The sequence below is a fragment of the Bubalus bubalis genome, chromosome 3, assembly GCF_019923935.1.
Source record: "Bubalus bubalis isolate 160015118507 breed Murrah chromosome 3, NDDB_SH_1, whole genome shotgun sequence".
NCBI lineage: Eukaryota > Metazoa > Chordata > Mammalia > Artiodactyla > Bovidae > Bubalus > Bubalus bubalis.
Genome location: NC_059159.1, coordinates 29717084 through 29737508, shown reverse-complemented (window position 1 = coordinate 29737508; position 20425 = coordinate 29717084). Strand labels below are relative to the sequence as shown.

The 20425-nt window shown below is 42.0% G+C and overlaps 1 protein-coding gene across 23 annotated transcripts in view; it reads left to right on the top strand.

Annotated features, from left to right (window-relative positions):
- Window positions 1-20425, top strand: part of NCOR1 (nuclear receptor corepressor 1) — a 115222-nt gene that overhangs the window by 59217 nt on the left and 35580 nt on the right. For 21 of the 23 annotated variants that reach the window (XM_025278962.3, XM_044939185.2, XM_025278959.3 and 18 more), the window contains 7 exons: window positions 731-948; window positions 1823-1885; window positions 3694-3833; window positions 5330-5456; window positions 13144-13696; window positions 16228-16357; window positions 18872-19067. In XM_025278962.3, coding sequence (XP_025134747.2) covers window positions 731-948; window positions 1823-1885; window positions 3694-3833; window positions 5330-5456; window positions 13144-13696; window positions 16228-16357; window positions 18872-19067 — 1427 coding nt within the window. The remainder of the gene's footprint in view (window positions 1-730; window positions 949-1822; window positions 1886-3693; window positions 3834-5329; window positions 5457-13143; window positions 13697-16227; window positions 16358-18871; window positions 19068-20425) is intronic. The other 2 variants (XM_044939198.2, XM_044939193.2) reach the window with 1 other exon arrangement.

Below are 20425 nucleotides of genomic sequence, written 5' to 3'. Positions count from 1 at the left end.
CTTCATGCAGGAGCTATTGGTCAGTGTGGGTACAATAGAGGGTGTAGCGTGGATGGACAGGCCTCCTTGGGAAACGGCAGATAGTGGTTTCATTAGACTGGGACATCAGACGCCTCAGGAGAAAAGTAGAAGGAGGTTGGGGTTCGATATGTAAAGCCTTAAATCTCAAATGTGGACTTCACTCAGGGAGTGGTATGGCTCTGTTTGGGAATAGGTAGGCTTAGCATGGCTGAAATGCCACAGGTCTTCCACTAGAATGTGGCTCTGTGAGCAGTTTAGGATGAACGGAGAGGTGGGAGGCAGGCAGGCAGGCGTGAAGGCTGGGGCTAGGCTGCTGGGGCTCTGGACATGCGCAGCGGTGATAGAAGCCTAGGTGGTGGGAGAAATGTTAGTGAGATGGAAGGTTCGCTGATGGGGAGTAACGAGTATGGGAGAGAGCTGCAGGCGCGATCAGGTCTGTAAACTGGGTGATGGTGAGCGTGCTGGTTTTGTCAACAGCAGGTAGTTGGGGCCGAGGGAGCAGGAAGCAGGGAGGGAGAGTGGGCATGTCTTTGGGTGAATTGAGTTTGTGTTGATGAGAAGCCCAAGTGGTTATTCCAGGTAACTGAGAGTTTGGGGGTGAGGGGGGCAGTTTGTTCAGTTTCTGTCTGAAGAATTTTGAAAGCTTTAATCTTTTTGGTGTATGTATACTTTTAAATCACACAAAATGTTCTTTGGCCACTGTTTCTAGAGAAAATACCAAGGAGAAGGATAAGACAGAGGGGACAGCAGAAGAAACTGAGGAGAGAGAGCAAGCCACACCCCGGGGCCGGAAGACCGCCAATAGCCAGGGCCGTCGGAAGGGCCGGATCACCAGGTCCATGACCAGTGAGGCTGCGGCGGCCAGTGCTGCTGCGGCCGCGGCCACTGAGGAGCCCCCGCCACCTCTGCCACCACCGCCAGAGCCCGGTGAGTGGACAGGGCTGGAGCGAATGGGCCACAGTTTTGTTTGGGGTTCCGTTTCAGTGCTGGGGTGCCGCAGGAGGGACATCTGATATGGGCAGCGTAGAAATCCTGATCTAAAACTCTGGCCTTTACATTTGTTAGACTGTAATATCAAAGTCTTCTGAAAAAGAGCACCAGCCCTGACCTCACTACCCTAAGACTGTGGGTTTCCTTTGTACTCAGTTGTAATCCTAGTGTGCGTGCCCCCCTTGTTTTCTGAGGTTTTAACTGGGCACGTGTCACGAATGTCTTCTAGTTTCTGAGTGATCTTTATTTTCACTTTTGGTAGCTGTGAAATGTTGGCCATCTCTTCCCCCTTTAAAGCTAACATAGATGGCACTGTAATGAAAAAAACTATTCACATGGCATTTTCTTTCTGTTAAATTGACTTTCATAGGAATAAATTCTTAGACAAGGAAATACTGGGTCTAAGCATAGGCATTTTTCTCTCTTATTAGGAACTATCTTCATTAGTTTATAAAAGGATCATATTAATAACGAGTCCTGTCACTGGTGGCTCAGTGGTACCAAGTTTATCATTACATGAAGTATTGATATGAAGAAAGTGCAAGTTCTGGGAATGACAAGGATAAAATGAAGGAAATAATTTAGACAGGCGGATGGGGACAGATCATGGTGGGCTTTGTTTTGACTATATTCTGCTTTGCTTACAAAACAAAGATTTTTAAGTAGACGAGTGTTGTAATTAGATTGGTGCTTTAGAAAGATAACTGGTGAGAGTGTGGAGGTGTGTTTGGAGTTAACAGATTATATGCTTGGTGCTGTATAATATGTGGATGATTTTTCTCTGACTTACTGAGTTCTACCTTTGTTTCAGTTTCTACAGAACCTGTAGAAACCTCTCGATGGACAGAAGAAGAAATGGAAGTTGCTAAAAAAGGTAAATGATAGTAGTTCAGGTTCTTCGGGTTTGTTTTTGTTTGTTTTTAGGGTTATTAGTAATGAGTGATATGGAACTAATTTCTTTTTAACTAAAAAAAAAAAAAAAAAGTTCTTCCACAATGGAAGCAGAATTTAGAAGTACACTTAGAAGGTTTTTTTTGACGGTATCCTGCTCTGTAACATACCCCAGTGTGTCTTGTTTGAGGGACCCACTTTTGAGGGATTTAACATTCTCTCTCATTTTATTTTGAATGTCTTGTTAGAGAGCAGGTAAGCCACTTTCAGTTTTACACAAGAGTTGTGGTTAAATGCAATTAATGTTGTTTTGGAAGGTATTTGATATAAAAAGTCTCTTATTTAAAAGTTGCATTTAATAGAATGATAACTATTTCCTCAGTTTGCATTTAGTAAAGCTAAGTTTGATTACAAATTGCTAAGAAATTGTGCTGTGATTCAAGAGATGAGAGCATGGACTTTACAGCCAGACAGATGAAGGATTGAGTTCTGCCTCTGACACTTGTGTAGCATATGGCCTTCATTTTACTCTGAAACACTATGGGTCTTTTGTTCTTCTCTTCTTGCTTATAAATGACCTGTATAAAGTACAGGTCATACAGTTTGAAATTAGCTAAAATTTCTAAAAGGATAAATAATTGGTTTATAAATAAATTGCTTTTTAAGTAAAATAATTTTGAGAAAATTTAGCCAATTCTTTTGAGGGTTAAGGATTTACCTTGCAGTTCCAAAGAGAAATTATTACAAATAGCTTGACCTTTTAGTGACACATTTCAGATTTATTTTCTATTTAGCTGGTAATGAGTAACACATTTAAGAATCATGTAAACTTTGCCTAAAATACAGCAGTTTAGAGTGTTCTGTCCTCAGAATATTTTTATTTGAGGTGTGTTTGCTGTGACGGTTGTACTCATATGTGTTGCTGTCATCTGACCATCACAGCGCAGTAAATGGATGCCCACGTGGCCACAGTGTGGTCTGGTCCGAGGCACATCCCCACACCCAACTGCTCCTGCCCCTTCCTTTCAGTTTTTGTCATATGCTGGCAGAAACTGGAGGTGATCTTCAGTTTTCATTGTGAAGGAGTCTACTGGTGTTAACCTTGAAAAGCTGATGTTTTCCCCACCAATTGTTGAATTTGCACTAGAAATTCCTGTTTGGATACACCTATGTCTAATGTACATCTCTGTTTATGCATTTATATGCCCATATTTTGTGCACATATGTTTCTGTGTGCATATGTGTGTCATTTGTTGGAAGGAAGTCAGATTGCATAGGTTCCTGTGATGCATTGTATTACAGAAGGTTTAAGAAAACCTGGTTGATATTTTTGAGGGGATCCTTGATTGGAAATGGACTGGGGACATGTTGATTATACCTGGAGCCTCAAGTATGTGTCTTTACTTGGTGTCAGTCACTCACATTTGATTGCCTTATTAACTTTGTGCTGATACAGTGTTCCCCAGGATCTACAAGTACCTAACCACGCAGTTGACAGTGTCTGGGCTCTCCCTGTGTGTCTGCTTTGTCCTGGTCCTCTGGGAGATAACACAGCAAGGACAGGGTCACGTTCTTCCAATATTGAGCATGTTTGAACTTTGGATAGAAATATAGAGCTGTTAATGAATTTGTGTCAATCACATTTCAGTAAGCATCGAAATGTATCAATAAATAACTGAAAACACAGTGTTAATGATGGTGAGTGCAAGGATTAGGGGTATTGTATTATTTTTCTTGTTTGCTGTATCAGGTGACTATTCAGTTAATGTTTGGTTTGTTTTTAAAACACAGGTCTAGTGGAACATGGTCGTAACTGGGCAGCAATTGCCAAGATGGTGGGAACTAAAAGTGAAGCCCAATGTAAAAACTTCTATTTTAACTATAAACGGAGGCACAATCTTGACAACCTTTTGCAGCAGCATAAACAGAAAGTGAGTGTATCAGAAGTGGTGAATCTTTTACTTACTGTTTTTTGGGGTTTTTTTTGCGCTTCAAAGATTGGTTTTGAAGAAAACTTTTTTGTAGCCTTACCTATAAAGGATATGCTAGTTTCTTGGCACAAGTTGACTCTGTTTATTGCCCAGAGAGAAAAATTTCTGTTAGTAGTAATGGCAGTGCAGTACTTTTGAATTACTGTAAACTGGATTTGAAAAATATAAGCATTTTGGAGTTTGAATTGAAAACTTTAGAGTTCTGTTGACCATATTGAATGAGTTTATCTGGCTTATGAAAAAAGACGTTTTCTCAGAGACTCCATGGGGTAAAGACTAAAAACTAGCAAGTTTTGAAGTGTTATGGAAAAAATTATTTAAAGATTATGAGAGATTATTGAAAATGCATTAACAAGGAAATTCCAGTGTTCTCAGAGTCTACAGAGCCCTTTGAGGGCTCCATGAATATTTTGTTTTCATAAGAATATTAAGATGTTCCCTTTCCCACTATGTGGACATTTGCATCCATGGGGTCAGAGAAGCTGTGAGTGAGAGTGCTGGTACCTTAGTGTGGACCTTTGTGGCACCGCCAGGCTCAGTGCACTCTTCATCTCCAGGCAGTTGCAGCTTTGTTTTTGTAAAACGGCAGTTTCACTTAGTGCCTTTGGTGAAGCAAATAAAGCTTGGCTTTGGTAAACCTTGAGCCTTGCACACGTGTCTGTATAATGATGAGCGGGGCAGAGAGCCCTCTGTACTGTCTTGGGCCAGGGTGGCACTCAAGGAAAGGCACACTGGGGTTGTTTGAGCTCCAAGCTAAACAAACCTCGCCTTTGTCATGTAATGTCGTTTTTAATTAAAAGAATGACAGAAAAACCAGGCTTTTCAGACCTGAAAAGTTTGCAGACATTTTCTTGAAAATGAATGAGCCTGTCTTGAAAGAAAACATCCATTAATATTGGTTGCCATTTTTAAATTTCCAGCTGTTAGGCAAAAATTAAAATTTTGGTAAATGTGTCTCTCTCACTATGAGCTTAACATCTTCACACTACTCAAAGACTTTTCTGATGAGACTCTCTGGCTGCTAGCATTATGAGCAATTTTTATTTTTCTTAACATAATTTTCTGTCTTCCACATGCCATGACATTATTTTTATTAGAAAATAAATGTATATGTTATTTTTATTAGAAAAATAACATTTTTTGGAGGGGGAGAAGAACAGGAGTCTTTCAGGCTTTGGCTGTTTGTCCATGTAGAGTGATAAGTATTCCAAAAATGGTTTGGATGTGACTTTTGATCATTCTGATAAAAGCGATCTATCTACACACAAGGCCTGTTAGTGGTCCCTGAAGGGACTGCCTGCCCCCAGCCAGGGTGCTTGTCGGACAGGCAGCTGCTGGTCTAGAGTACACCTTCTGCCTCAGCTCAGCTGTGAGAAGGCTTGCTTCTTTCCTTTCAGTTATGTAAATCCCAAGTAACAGTATTTTTACTCTTCTAGGCCTCACGGAAGCCCCGTGAAGAGCGAGACGTGTCTCAGTGTGAAAGCGTGGCCTCCACCGTTTCGGCACAGGAGGACGAGGACATTGAAGCCTCTAATGAAGAGGAGAACCCTGAGGACAGTGAAGGTACCACCACTCTTCCGTCTGGTTGTGGCGTCTGCTGGCCCACATGCGTGATGGGTGCCTTAGTTGTTTGGCTGTCTAGGGATTGCTTCATTCAGGAAACGAGAACACAGCGTATTTATCATTCAATCACACGTGTATTTATGTAGCTCCTGAGATGGTCCAGGTGCTGCAATTGAAAGGTCTTGAAGGATGGCAGTCCTACCTGAGACACTTAAGTGCCTACATCCATAAGCTGTCACTGTGTCTCTATTGTTGCCACACATGTTGGTTCAGTCAGTACCTTCAGTTTCATTTTCCTCTTTCTTTATTTTATCGAGCTTGATTTATTTCAGCATTTATAAAGCTGAACATGTCATATTGATGTTTTCATGAAAAAAATGTATTAATGCCCCAGAGGCATTGGCCAAAAAAATGTCAAGAAACTTAAATAAAATCCTTTATGCTATTTGAAAAATTAGTGACAACTTCCTCAAAAAGTAAATGTTTTCTTGATTTTTTTCGAATTAAAAAAGGTACCTAATTTAGTTTACATTACTATTAAAGTTTCTGTGAACTTAACTGTCCTCTTCTCAACTGGGGATTTTCACAATGATTCCAGTAGCTTTTAATATGTTATATCTTAAACGTATTCATGTTTTATGTATGCAAATATTTTCTCTATCTCATTTGCTTTTTATCTTTAAATTACCAGAATTAAAGCTTCGCAGGTAATTAGAGCTGTTTGCATTTTCCTTTGTAGGCGCTTATGTTTTAAGCTTAAAAGGTTCTACACCTTCCAGGAGTTTTAAAAATACTAAATTCTGGTTTTTCTACAAATTGTTGTCATTGGGTTTTAAACTTAAAATTTATCTTGAAATGGGTTTTGACTTTGAGCAATAAGTGAACTTTATTCTGTGAGGTTTTGTGAAAACCGAGGTCAGTTCAGTTCAGTTCAGTCCAGTCATGTCCGACTCTTTGCGACCCCATGAATCGAGACACGCCAGGCCTCCCTGTCCATCACCAACTCCCGGAGTTCACTTAAACTCACGTCCATCGAGTCAGTGATGCCATCCAGCCATCTCATCCTCTGTCGTCCCCTTCTCCTCCTGCCCCCAATCCCTCCCAGCATCAGAGTCTTTTCCGATGAGTCAACTCTTTGCATGAGGTGGCCAAAATACTGGAGTTTTAGCTTTAGCATCATTCCTTCCAAAGAAACCCCAGGGTATTGCCAAAATGGAGAGACCACTGGAGCAGGCTTGTCTGGGACGAGCTGAGGGGCTGCAAGCAGTCTGAAGGGGGGGCTGGCATTTGGAAAGGGGTCCTCAGAGTTTGCTGACTTCAATAGGGTTGTAACTGGTAGCCAGTATTGCCTGGGTTATAAATGTACATGAAGCTTTTATTTCACAAGACTGGGTGGCTTAAACAATAGAAACTTATCTATTGCATTAGTGCTTAGTCACTCAGTCATGTCCGACTCTTTGGGACCCCAGGAACTTTAGCCCAGAAGGCTTCTCTGTTCATGGGATTCTCCAGGCAAGAATACTGGAGTGAGTTGCCATTTCTTTGTCCAGGGGGTCTTTCCCACCCAGGGATCGAACCTGGTCTCTTCTGCATTATAGGCAGATTCTTTACCATTTGAGCCACCAGGGAAGCCGTTTAAATTAGGGCCCAATTTTTATGACCTCATCTAACCTTTATTATCTCCTTTTAAGGGCATTATTTCCAAATATAGTCACATTGAGGGTTAGGGCTTTAACATAAATTTGGGGGTGGGGTGGGACACAGTTCAGTGCATAACAAGGGCCAAGTCTCTTTGTCATATGTATGTTTATTTCAGAACATGGAATCCTGTTGCATGGGCTGACATACTCTTAAAAATTGAACACCACGAAATGACTTTTTTCCTTCTCTTTTCTTCCTGTTTCTATGTCTTCTTGTGAAGCTTTTTCCAAACTGTCAAATGAGGTTGTCAGGTTAATTACAACCTGGTATTACAGCGATGCTTCCGTGGGCTCTAGTGTGGACTGGCCTGGTCACGTCATGCCATTTGTACATGTGTGTTGTGTTGTGGCGTCTGGTGGTGCTGGTTTAGTCGCTAAGTCGTGTCTGACTCTTGCGACGCAGTGGACTGTAGCCCGCCAGGCTCATCTGTCCATGGGATTCTCTAGGCGAGAATACTGGAGTGGGTTGCCATTTCCTTCTCCAGGTCTTCTTCCCAACCCAGGAATTGAACCCATGTATCCTGCACTGCAGGCAGATTCTTTACCGACTGAGCTATGAGGGAGATCCTTGGAATGATGACATCTGGAATGGTTTCCTATTAGTAGGAAGTGAACTTGCCACCAGAATGGTGGGGTCTCCAGTTCCTTTGACTTAATTTCACTTGTCAGAGAAGAGCAGCAAGCACAGTGCATTTTCCATGAGCCCTGATTGGTCCTAACTGCTCAGTTCAGGGAGACCCTGAAGCCACATGGGTTTGTGCCCTCAGGCTCTTGCGCTCAGGTGAGTTGAGATAGCTGCTAGAGGCCAAGTCTCCGTGTTGGCTTCCTGAATGGGTGTCTGACCATATGAGTATCTTTCGTAATTAGATGAGTTACATCAGAAGGACCAAACCTTTGTTGTAATTTAGATTTTCTCTTGGTCTGAATCATTCTTTGAGGTCTTCTGAGGGGGGAAGAAAAAGACACTCACACTTGGCTGGTGCTTGGTAAAGCGCTGCAACTTGAAAGAAGAAGATAACTGAAGGAGTGCTTATGTCAGATGATGTCATCTGCATAATCACTGACATGTCCTCCAGGCTTTGGAGGAGAAATGACTTGTTAGTTTGTCCTCGAACTTGGCTTCCATCACTGTGTGAATAGAAATGATGCTGCTGCTGCCACTGCTAAGTTGCTTCGGTCGTGTCTGACTCTGTGCGACCCCATAGACGGCAGCCCACCAGGCTCCACTATCTCTGGAATTCTCCAGTCAAGAATACCGAAGTGTGTTGCCATTTCCCTCTCCAATGCATGAAATTGAAATTGAATGTGAAGTCGTTCAGTTGTGTCCAACTCTTTGGGACCCCATGGACTGCAGCCCACCAGGCTCCTCCGTCCATGGGATTCTCCAGGCAAGAGTACTGGAGTGGGGTGCCATTGCCCTCTCCGGAAATGAGGATGAAGTCTGGCTTTTTGTCTGCCTTTCAACACTGGTAGCATCTTTCACCAACCATAATTGCTGCTGTCCATTAGACCTTATAGCACATGAGGTGCTCTTCTGAGCTTTTGTCTTTTGATTTTGTTTTTGTTGTTGAGACTTGAGCTGTTATCTGAGTCCAGGCTCACACATCTAACTGCCTGTATAACCTTTGTATTTGGGCACCTAAGGGTTAACAGCATCCGAAACCGACCTGTGTCTCTCACCTCCACACCTCCCTTTCCCTCCAGTCTCCCCCTGGGTGTGTGGGTGCATCTCCTTAGATCTCCCCTCCTCCATCGCTGCCACCCCACTTAGAGCCACTGTCCCTTCCTTCAGTGGCCTCTGGATTGGTCTGCTTGCTCCATTATATTTTTTTTCCTCCAGAGAGCAGCCCGAGTGAACCTTGTAAAATACAAATCAGGTCAGGTCTCTCTGCTCCACATCCTGTGATGCTTCTCCCATCTCATTCAGAATCAAAGCTGGAGGCCTGCAGTGAGGCGTGCAGCCTCCCTGTAGGCACTGGCCCTTCTTACGTCTCTGGCCTCTGGCGGCCCCTTCTATTGCTCACTCTGTTCTTTTTTACTGTAGTTAAATGAGATAAAATTGACATATAATGTTACACTAGTTTTTAGGTGAACAACATAATCATTCAGTACTTGTACATTATGAAATCATCTAGTTCATCATCTAGTAAGTCTGGTTAACTTTCATCATTGCATAGTTACTTTTCTTGAGATGAGAATTTTTAATGTCTACTCTTGGCAACTTTCAGATTTACAACACAGTGTAATTAACTGTAGTCATTATGCTGTACGTCACATCCACAGGATTTAGTTATTTTATAACTAGGTGTTTGAGTCTTTTGACACATTCATCCCTTTTGCCTACTCCTCACCTCCTGCCTCTGACAACCACCAGTCTATTCTCTCTATTGGTGCTGTTTTCTTTTTAAAGATTCCACATGTGAGTGAGATCATCCAGTGTCCTTCTCTGTCTAACTTATTTCACTTAGCACAGCGCCCTCAAATTCCATCTGTGTTGTCAGAAATGGCAAGACATATATTTATATATGTTTACATATATGTGTGTGTGTGTATACACACACCACATTTTCTGAATCCTTTCATCCATTGACAGACACTTAGGTTGCTTCCATATCTAGGTTATTGTAAATAGTGCTCCAGTGAATGTTGGAGTGGATATATTTTTTCAAGTTAGTGTTTTTTTTCCCCCTTCAGATAATACCTAGACATAGAATTGCTGGGTCATATGGTAGTCCTGTTTTTAATTTTTTGAGGAAGCTCCATACTCTTTTTCATAGTGGCTGCACCAGTTCCCTTCCTACCAGCAGTGCATTGAGGGCCCCCTTTCTCCACGTCCCCCCAGCTGTTGGCACTGCTTGTCTTTGTGATGATGGCACTGGCAGGTGTGAGGCTCCGTTCCCTCTGTTGGCCCCCTGTCCTCATTGGCTGCACCCAAGCTGACAACCCCAGGTAAGGGGCTTTTCCGCGTGCTCATTTCTTCCTGGCATGCCCTTCCCCACTTCCTTTGGGCCTCTGGCGATGTCATGTGAGCACTCTCATGCCTCTGTACCCACTGGCTCTCAGTGAGTTCCATATTCACTGTGTTTATTACTACCTGATGTGTTAAGTGTTTATTGCTCATTGCCTGTTTCACCCTAGGATTTCTTCTCCCACGGCTGGGTTACCAGGACCTCAAACAGCTTCTTACATGGCAGGTGTTAGGCACATATTTGAATGAATGAAAGCATGAATTTGTTGAGTTATTAAATATTATGTTATGTGTGAAAAGTATTTGTTCTCATATGATCATTTAAGTTTTTATTTTTACTGTTTTTTATATAAAAATGATACATTTATGGCATCAGAGTTTCCTATTTTGCTTAAAATATTTCTCCATATCTCTTGAGGTTATTTGTATTTCGTACTAGATTATCTTCTTAAGAGTTTTAAAAGGATTTATCCCATTTGGAATTCTTTTTCTGCATTACGTAAGGCAGCGTTCGTGTTTTTCTCCCACCCAAGGACCAGTTCTGAGAAATTGCACTCATTAGCTGTTATTCTGCCTCCAAGATTTAAAGCACTGGCTCTGGCATGTATCAGTTTCTCACGTCCATCAGGACCTGTTCCTGACCTTCTCTTCTGTACCACTTGTTTGTCTCGTCTGTCTCTGGGGCAGCCCCAAATGTGTCGTAATACATTGGCTTCATAGTGAGTATAGGTGTCTGAGGAGTAAGTCTCTCCCATGCTGATAACATTTTCTAATTTTCTTGAATCTTCTCAGGGACTTATTTTTTCACATAGATTATAAATTGATCTTACACACCTTTGGGATTCTCATTGGAGTTATATGTATTAATTTTAGGGAGATGTAAATTTTTGTGTTGTCTTGTAATCTATTTTAAGAAAATAATCGAAAACATAATGTTGAAGTGAGTATCTCTGTGTCCTGTTCATAGCAGTGTCGCGTTGAAAGTAGCCCAAGGGTTCAGTAATAGAGGAAAGGTGACATAAACTTAAAGACATGTTCACAGCCACTCATTCATTGCACACCGCATCAGGTATGTGAGCCTGCTCTGTGCCAGGACCTCGGCCTTGTGCTGGTCACTAGGACTAAATGAAAATCGAAATGTGTAATCCTTGCCCGTATGGTGTTCACAGGCTCATGGGAGCAACAGCAAGGAGCCACGTAATTGTGAACAAAAGTAAAATTGTAGCTGCAGTCAGTACATGTGCTGTGGGAGCCATCAGCAGCAAAGTTCAGCTTTGTTGAGGTAATCATAGAAGGCTTTTTTTAAAGCATGTGGTAGTTGATCTAATATCCAAAGGGAAGAGTAGATGAAAGCCATTCAGAATGTGTGCAGTCAGTGGTAAGGGATGCATGGACCTTCAAAGAACTGAAAGAAGACCACAGAGAAGGCGGGGCTGGAGAGAGAGCTGGCAGCTCGAAAGCATGGCCACACCCAGCAGCTTGGGACTGGATCCTGGGAGCAACAAGGCTCCTGGAGATGTTTTAAGCGGGAGAGAGTGGGAGTGAGTTTTGGTAAGATTTGGCTTTTAAATTCACTCTGGCTTTGTGGTAGAGAGGAGTCTGGGGTGGTGGTGAGAAGAGTCGTTTCTGGAGTCAGATGGCAGTTGTGAAATTGAATAGAAATGGCTGGATTTTGAGGGATATTTTTAGAAATCTATGACTCATCAAGGTGCAGAATCTGGAGATAAATGAGAGGAGCGTGTGAAAGATGACTCCTGGGTTCCTAGTTTGTTTGCTGGATACTAAACTCTAAAAAAGAGCTTGATTTGAGACTTGGGAGAGTTGAATACCAGTCCAGAGTAAGACATAGAGAATTTGTAATTCCTTTGTGACATCTAGGTAAAAGTATTAAAAGTACATGTATGAGATGGAACAAATGGTGGGAAAGACTAGTGTTACAACAAATTAAATGACAGAACCTACGTAATATTGTCCTAGAGCTTTGCTATCCAGTGAGGTAGCCACTGGACACCCATGTGGTGGTTGAGTTCTTAAAATGTGATTGCAATCTTCCCTCCACCTGAGGATCCCGCATACGCGGGTTCAACCAGCTGCGGGTCCCAAAATATTAAAAAAAAAAACAAAACAAAACCCAGAAGGTGCCCCAAAGCAGAATTCCACATTATGGCAACTATTTACACAGCATTTGCATTGTTTGTACAGCTCTTCAGACAGAAGTTTTATTAGGTGTCGTAAGTCATCTCGAGATGATGTGAAGAGTACTGGAGGATGTGCATAGGTTGTATGCAAACACTACGCCCTTTTATATAAGGGACTTGAGCATCCATGGATTTTGGTATCTGTGGTGGGGTGTGGGGGTTTTCCTGGATTCAGTCCCCTCCAGACACCAAGGGACAGCTGTCGACCAAGTTGAGATGTGCCGAAATGTGAAAATAGCAAATTTTGAAGACTTAGTACTAAAAAAAGGTAAAACACCTTGTTACTAGGTTTCTATGTTGGTTATGTTTAAAATGGCAATATTTTGCACATATTGGGTTAAATAAAATTATTGTTGAAGTTAATTTTACCTGTCTCTCTTCTTACTTTTTTAACGTGGCCTCAAGAAAAATTAAAATTACAGATGTTATGTGCATTAGGTTCCTCTTTGGATGGTGCTGTTCTAATGTCAGCCCTCCTGGGTTAAAAAAAGCAGAGACAGGACTGGTAGAAATAAATCAGAATGTCATCTTTTATGGAAATGTTTTTGATTTAGTTTTATTTTTTAATATATCTTTTTCAAATTTTGTATGAATTATTTTTGGACATTAAAAGCTTTTATGCTTTCTGTTTCCAAAGACAGGCAATTTGAGCTTTCCCTTTCATACTTTTTAGAAAACTTGTTTTCCCAGTGCTGTGGTACTTCAAGGGAGGTCATCACAGGAGGATAACTCATCCTAAACAAGTACTTTCAAGCATGGCTTCTGTCACCACCTGACACATGTTCATTATCAGATTTTTATGCTGTATCATTATCTTTAAGGTGCTGAAAATAGTTCTGATACAGAAAGTGCTCCTTCTCCTTCACCAGTTGAAGCTGTCAAGCCTGGCGAAGACAGCACTGAAAATGCGCCTCCTCGAGGGACTGCTGAGGCCGCGGCCGAGCTGGAGGCCACCCCTGACGCCGTGCCCAGGCCTTCTCCCTCGCCGGCAGCTGCGAGCACAAAAGTGGCCGAGGATGACAGTGTGGAAGCCCCGGCGAATGATAGCATCACAGTGGACACGGCCGAGCCGATGGAGGTGGAGCATGAGGAGCGTGGGGCTGAAGGCACTTCTGCTCTTGACCTCCCCTCGGCCACCAAGGCCGATGCTGTGGATGTTGAAATGCGGGTGCCAGAAAGCAGTCCATCCAGAGTCGAAGGAGACCCCAAAGACAGAGACCTGCAGAGGAGTGGCGAGAAGCCGGAGCCTGGAGAAGACGATCTAGGGGTGGCCCAGCAGCTGAGTGCCCCGAGGCCCGAGCCCCTGTCCGACCACGATTCCAGCGCCACTTGCAGTGCGGACGAGGACGTGGACGGGGAGCCCGAGAGGCAGCGGTGAGGCTCCCTCCTTGACCTCCCCCGTCTTTATTCTGCTGGTCGCAGACTGAACCCGGGGTGGTGCTGGCTGCCAAGGTTGCTCCTGTGTAAATACTGGCCAGTGAGAGAATCTGTCTGCTTTTACTGTTGGGTTCTGATGCTGGTCACCTGATTAACCAAAAAGAACTGTGTGGTCGTTATTTTTTAAAGAAAAAGACTTTAACTTCTTTCCGTATCAATTGTTAGGTACATCCCATATGATAGCAGAGAACGGCGGTCAGCTCCCAGAGCTGTGACCAGAACCGCAGTTGCCTGCTGCTATGGTGGCCGAGCCATGTGACGTGGTGGTGAAGGGGCAGGCGGGAGGCAGGGGCCCCAGCTCTGCCCTCGGATGGAATGGCCTCGGAGTGAGGCCACAGTGCCTGCGTGTGAGATGTGAGAGATGCTGAGGGCCAAGATGGGGACTGGAGGAAAAGTGTGTTAGAAAGCATAATCTGATTGAAGTTGGTGGTGATTGTAATGGTCACCTTTTTGTATCACTTAAAACTGTAGATTATTCATATTTGTAATTTAAAGTACAGGTACGATACAAATTAACTTACGTACTTTTAGTCAAATTAATATTATAGAAATACAATCTTTATGGTTTTTATAACAATTGCTGTAAAAAAAAAATAAATTTTTATAGAAGTAGATACTACCTTCTTTAGTATACTCAGTTTCTTGGGTGTTTACTTTTCCCTGAAAGAAATGCAGTCACCCAGAATCACAGTACCTAGAATCATTTGTACCATGTTGAATTGATTGGTGCAAACTGTAGAATGAATTAGACCAAAATGTCATTTGACCAGAAACCCAACTCAGCTCTTTTTTTTTGTGTTCCCCCTTTTTAATAAGAAAGAGGCTCAGGAGACACCCAGATTCTGCTCAGAGCTCTGCTTCTGTAGTATGTCCTGGTGTCATTGTGCTTTCGGTCCGTTTACAGTGTATTGTACATCTTATATACTAAAGAATGGGACTTGATACTAGAATGGTATTGAACATAACAATCATGATTTCTCCAAGGAGATTTTTATGTGGTAGATAATAGAATTTTAATCAGCAAAAATAGAAATAATATAGGACTCCTACTTAACCATGGTTTTTCAGAAAATTGAAGGTTCTAGCATTCTTTTTCTCATGTCTCAATACTGTGGATTTTAACTGTTCCAAACTTTAAACATAAATGGATTCAAGCCGTATGGTCCCTTTTTAAGCATGCTTTACTGAAACATGTCATCTAAAATAAGAGTCATGTGTTCTGTGCTGTTGGCTTTAGTGACTTATTTATAAATTTATGAGTGAAGGGAAAATTAGGATGGCAGTAATCATAAAGGGGAGGAGCACCTGCGGGCTGACTGTGATGGTGGTCATGAAGCTCTGACGGTCCTTATCAGCACATGGTACTCTCTGGATGATCCTTCAGTTTATTTTGCTTCCAAGCTGGCAAAATGACACTTTCTGTTGTTTGTATCTTTAATAATATCTTGATTCTTTGTGTAAAAAGTTGTTTTCTTTTACACATTCTTGTTTTCCTACACATTTATACCTTTTCAAATGTTCACCTTTCCCGGTAACTGACAACACTGGGAAATATGATGGCGCCTGTAAGGTATTGTGTTCCAGTTCCTCTTCTGGACATCCTTTACTCAAGTGTGGGTCCTGAAACTAAGTGAAGTGGTGTGGTGTGCGGTGGCAGAGGGTGAGCGGGAGCACGGGCTGGGTGGGGAGCACAGGTAGCCATGTGAGCTCAACCTGCTGTTGCCTCGTGGGAGTACTGCCTCTGTGGTGCCGTTTCTCCCCAGTTTTCATGAGAAACCAGGAGTCTGGAATTATGGGTGAAATTTTTTTGTTGTTTCTATTTCTTTATTTTTGGCATTGCTGGGTCTTTGTTGTGCTGTGTGCAGGCTTGTTTTCTCTAGTTGTGATGAGTTGGGCCTGCTCTCTGTTGCAATGCGTGGGCTTCTCAATGAGGTGGCTTCTCTTGTGGAGCTCAGGCTCTAGGCTCAGGCTTTGGTAGTTGTGGTGCTCGTGGGCTTAGTTGCCCTGTGGCATGTGGGGTCTTCGTGGACCAGGAATGGAACCCATGTCCCCTGCATTGACAAGCGGACTCTTGACCACTGGACCACCAGGGAAGTCTCGGGGTGAAATTCTTGATTTTAAAATGATGGTGGTTTATTCAGATGTTTTAAAAATACTCTCTCATCTTAGCAAAACACTAGTTTGTAACCTATGTTAATGGTAAATTAGGACCTGACATTCTCTAAATGGCCCTTGTTCAGATTGTTCTGTTGGTTAGATGCAGATGAGTATCAACCTATAAATTAACATTAGGTTTCTTTACCTGAAAATTTAGCCTTGTAGATTTTTTCCTTAGTATTCAAATATGTAAGGTTAATGTTATATATGTGTGTGTGTGTACATGTTAACTTGCAAGGAATTATGGTGACTGTATGTTTAAAGTCTTGAATAAGAATATATTGATTAGTCATTTTTAATTGCATTTTCAGAATGTTTCCTATGGATTCCAAGCCTTCGTTGTTAAATCCCGCTGGGTCTATACTGGTCTCATCACCCATAAAACCAAACCCACTGGACCTGCCTCAGCTTCAGCATCGAGCTGCTGTCATCCCACCAATGGTAAGTTTTCACCGTGAGTAAGAAAGGAGAGTTGAAAACAAAGACCTTTAGAGACATTTCTTCTCTAATCAGTGCTTGATTTTTTTTTTTAATTGTAGTAAAAATCATATAACATGAAATTTACATCTTAACTCTTATGTGTGCTGTTCAGTAGGGTTAAGTATATCTATTAAACCATCACTCTCCCCTGCCCCCAGCAACCTACACCTTTTTACTTTCTGTTTTATGAATTTGGCTACCTACATAAGTGGGCTCATAATACAGTGTTTGTGTTTTTTTGTGGCTGTTTTATTTCACTTTGCCTAATGTTCCGAAGATGATTCATATGGTGGCACATGTTGATTCTCCTTCTATCTTAAGACTGTGTGTATAGACCACATTTGATTTATCCATTCATCTGTTGAATGCATTGCTTTTTCAAATGAATTCATGTGAGAATTGATTGAAATGATCCATTTCCAGTTAAGTTAAAAAGAGAAATGTAGTGCTCTAGCCATAAATGTTACTGAGTTTTGTGTTTGTTTTGTTTTGCTATAAGATAATAGTAAATATAAGTAAGTAAATAGTGTATCTAGATGTTGAATGTTTAGAATAAATTATAGAGGTTATGGTTAGCTTTAGTATACAGTTCCAAACCTAGTTTTATTTGCATATTATCTTATTAATCTCTGTGAATTTGACTCCCTTTTGATCCTGAATTCTGGTATTGGGTATTGATCCTTAGTTATGTTCTAGCTCTTTATTTCAGATGATAAAAATTTGTTCCCTAGGTCACATGACAATACGTAAAAGTTAAGTGTGTGCCTCTGATAAATAGGCTCACCAAAAAAATCATTAAGCATTTGTTCATTCATTGATTTACCCAAATGGACATAAATTGAGGGTCTGCCAAGTTCAAGGTAACATTTTTCTTATGTTTTGTGGAATGTCATAATCTCTGACTTCAGAAAATTTAGAGATTGGTCTTGATAATAAGACATAGAAGCAGATCCTGTTTCTTGTTCTGCCTCAGTTTTTAAAAATTCACTTATTATAATTGGAGGATAATTGCAATATTGTGTTGGTTTCTGCCATACATCAACATGGATCAGCCATATGTGTACGTATGTCCCCTCTGCACAATATAAATTTAAAAGAATTAAAATGTGATGCTCTGTTAGGTTGAAAAATATACTATGAGCAATTCAGAGGAAGGAGTACTTCCTGGTTAGAGAGACACTTAAAAACTCTTTGTAGGAAGTAATGTTTTAATTGGACCAACGCAGTTCATTTTGCTTTATATTTATAGTAAAAGAAGGAGAGGGCACATTTACATATAAGCTAAAACCCAAAGGCAAGAAAATTATGTGTGTATTATGAGTGCAGTGAAAAATCCTACCTACAGCAGTGGAAAAAACTGTGGGTCTTTAGATATCAGGTTCTAAAAGAGTCTGCTCTCTTCTAGTCCCAGGATGCGCATATTCATGACAGAGCAGCTTGGATTCTTTCTTAAACAGGCGTCTCAGTTGCCCGTTGTGTCAGTGATGTGCACTGTGAGAGAGGAGCAGGCGGCAGCAAGAGGGAGGGCAGGAGGGATGGCAATGTGGTGTTGGATGGTGGGGCTGGCCTGTCTGAAGAGAACTGCATCTTATCAAGTTGGTGGTGGAGGGGAGGAGATGGGTGAGGCCATGGTGGCCGCCAGACTTCTGGCTGAAGCTGCTGGGGTTCTGCTTTGTACGAGAAGCCAGAGAAGTGTTCAGTGTAGCAAATGAGAAGCTCCATTTTGAATGTGAGTTTTGAGGTGCTTTGAGATAGCTGAGTAGAGTTGTTAAGGGCAGTGAGTGTGGAACTTGGAGAAAAACATCTCAGAAATATTTGCTTATGAGCCATTAACATAGAGGTGACGTTTAAATCCACAGGAGTGGGTGTGAGCACCTATGAGGGTCAGGAAGAGGGTGGGCCAGACCTGAGCCACCAGGGGCTCAACGTCTTAAGTTAAAAGCAGATGGAAATACTGTGATTTCTGACTTTGATTTCTCTTAACACAACTTTCGGAGAAGGCAATGGCACCCCACTTCAGTACTCTTGCCTGGAAAATCCCATGGATGGAGGAGCCTGGTAGGCTGCAGTCCATGGGGTCACTAGGAGTTGGACATGACTGAGCGACTTCACTTTCACTTTTCCCTTTCATGCATTGGAGAAGGAAATGGCAACCCACTCCAGTGTTCTTGCCTGGAGAACCCAGGGGCCCCGGGGAGCCTGGTGGGCTGCCATCTGTGGGGTCACACATAGTTAGACATGACTGAAGTGATTTAGCAGCAGCAGCAGCAACACAACTTTGGGATTTATATCGTGTTCAAATCTGAAAGTAATTGTTTAGCATTTTAAGCATAAAGCTTGAAGATTTCTTTGATTAAAAAAATGGTAAAACCACTTCAAGCAGTCAGATTATATAGAAATAAGGGTTACTTGCAACAGATGGTAATGGCTACTTTGTTGGTGTCTGGCGTACTTTAGATTTTTTCCTCCCTGTAGGTTTCCTGCACCCCGTGTAACATCCCGATTGGGACCCCTGTGAGCGGCTATGCCCTCTACCAGCGGCACATCAAAGCCATGCATGAGTCGGCACTCCTGGAGGAACAGCGGCAACGGCAGGAGCAGCTGGACCTAGAGTGTCGGAGCTCCACCAGCCCATGCGGTGCAGCCCGGAGCCCCGGCAGAGACTGGGAAGGTGGGTAGTGTGCACACCGCCCAGGACACAGGTGCAGGAGGTGGGAAACAGAGCTGCATTTGAAACCTAATGGCACTGTCCTGAACAGATAAAGTTCCTTACCTTAACCTCCGTTAGACTGTCAAGGGATGTCAGTGTTTTTGATCACTGAAGGATGGCAGTGATGTTTTCAGTAGGCTTCTTGTTAATGTGAATTTTGTGATGTTCACTTTACTGCTGATGATTGTGTACTGGCTGTTCTTTCTGCTGCGTTCATCTGAGTTTTCAGAGTCAGTGAGAATTACCTGTCCTCCAAGCAAGTCAGGGAAATATTCTAAATCTCTGATATGATGAGATCAACTTGGTGTAGTACAGTCGATCAGACCTTGACTTACCCCTCACTATGGTCGTGGGCAAGCCACTTGACCTTCTCAGCTTTAGTAAAGTGCAAATAATACATCTGTCTGTCTAATCTAGCTATATCTCTGCCTTTCTGAAAACGAATGCACATTCAGTATTGTTTCATAACGCGTGGTTCAGCATTATTTTACATACAGTATGATAATTTACAGCAGTAGTATATTAGCATATGCATAGTGTAATAGACACCTTGAAGAGTGCTGTTATCCTTTGTGTCACTGTTGTTACTTCAAGTGACAGATTTGAGTTGTGCATGTTCTTTTTAGTTGGTGCATGATACACTTAGTTTCTTTTAAAACAAGAAGAAAGGGAGCCATTACTAAATTTTAGTTAATTCTTCTGTTATGGTTAGAAAACGGCACCTAGTAGTCAGTAGTCTGTAGTAGTGGTCTGGTTGATAGTAACCGATGGACTGCCTAGTACAACACACTTAGAATATGAGACCATTAAAGTCTTCTTCTCTGACTATGGTTTCATTTTTTGTAATGATTCAGTAGACTGTTGGTAATACCTTGTATAAGATAAGGGCTGTTAGCTATAGAACACCATGCATTTCAAGGACTGTTTAACGTAAAAGTGGAACTGTGGTGCTTAACTGACCCTACTGACTCCTTGTCCCTGTCCCACCAGGAGTAAATGGTTAGTTACTGAATGTCCTGTGTCAGAGTTTTACATATACGATTGCTAGTGTTTTAAATATAAATCTTAGGCTATTAAAAATGTGAACCAGATTAATACCCACCATGGCTGTATGTATAATAGGTGCTAAATGAATATTTCTTGAATGAAAGTAGAAAAAATATTGTTCACTTGTGAGCTTTTAGTATATTGCCTCTAGAGAATCCTTAATCCCTAACTCAGTAATTGACATAATGTGTACTCAGCAATTACATGTTAAAGGAATGATTTAAATGGAGTAGGATAAAAATGGATTTAGCAGAAGTACTTGTCTTTTGAGG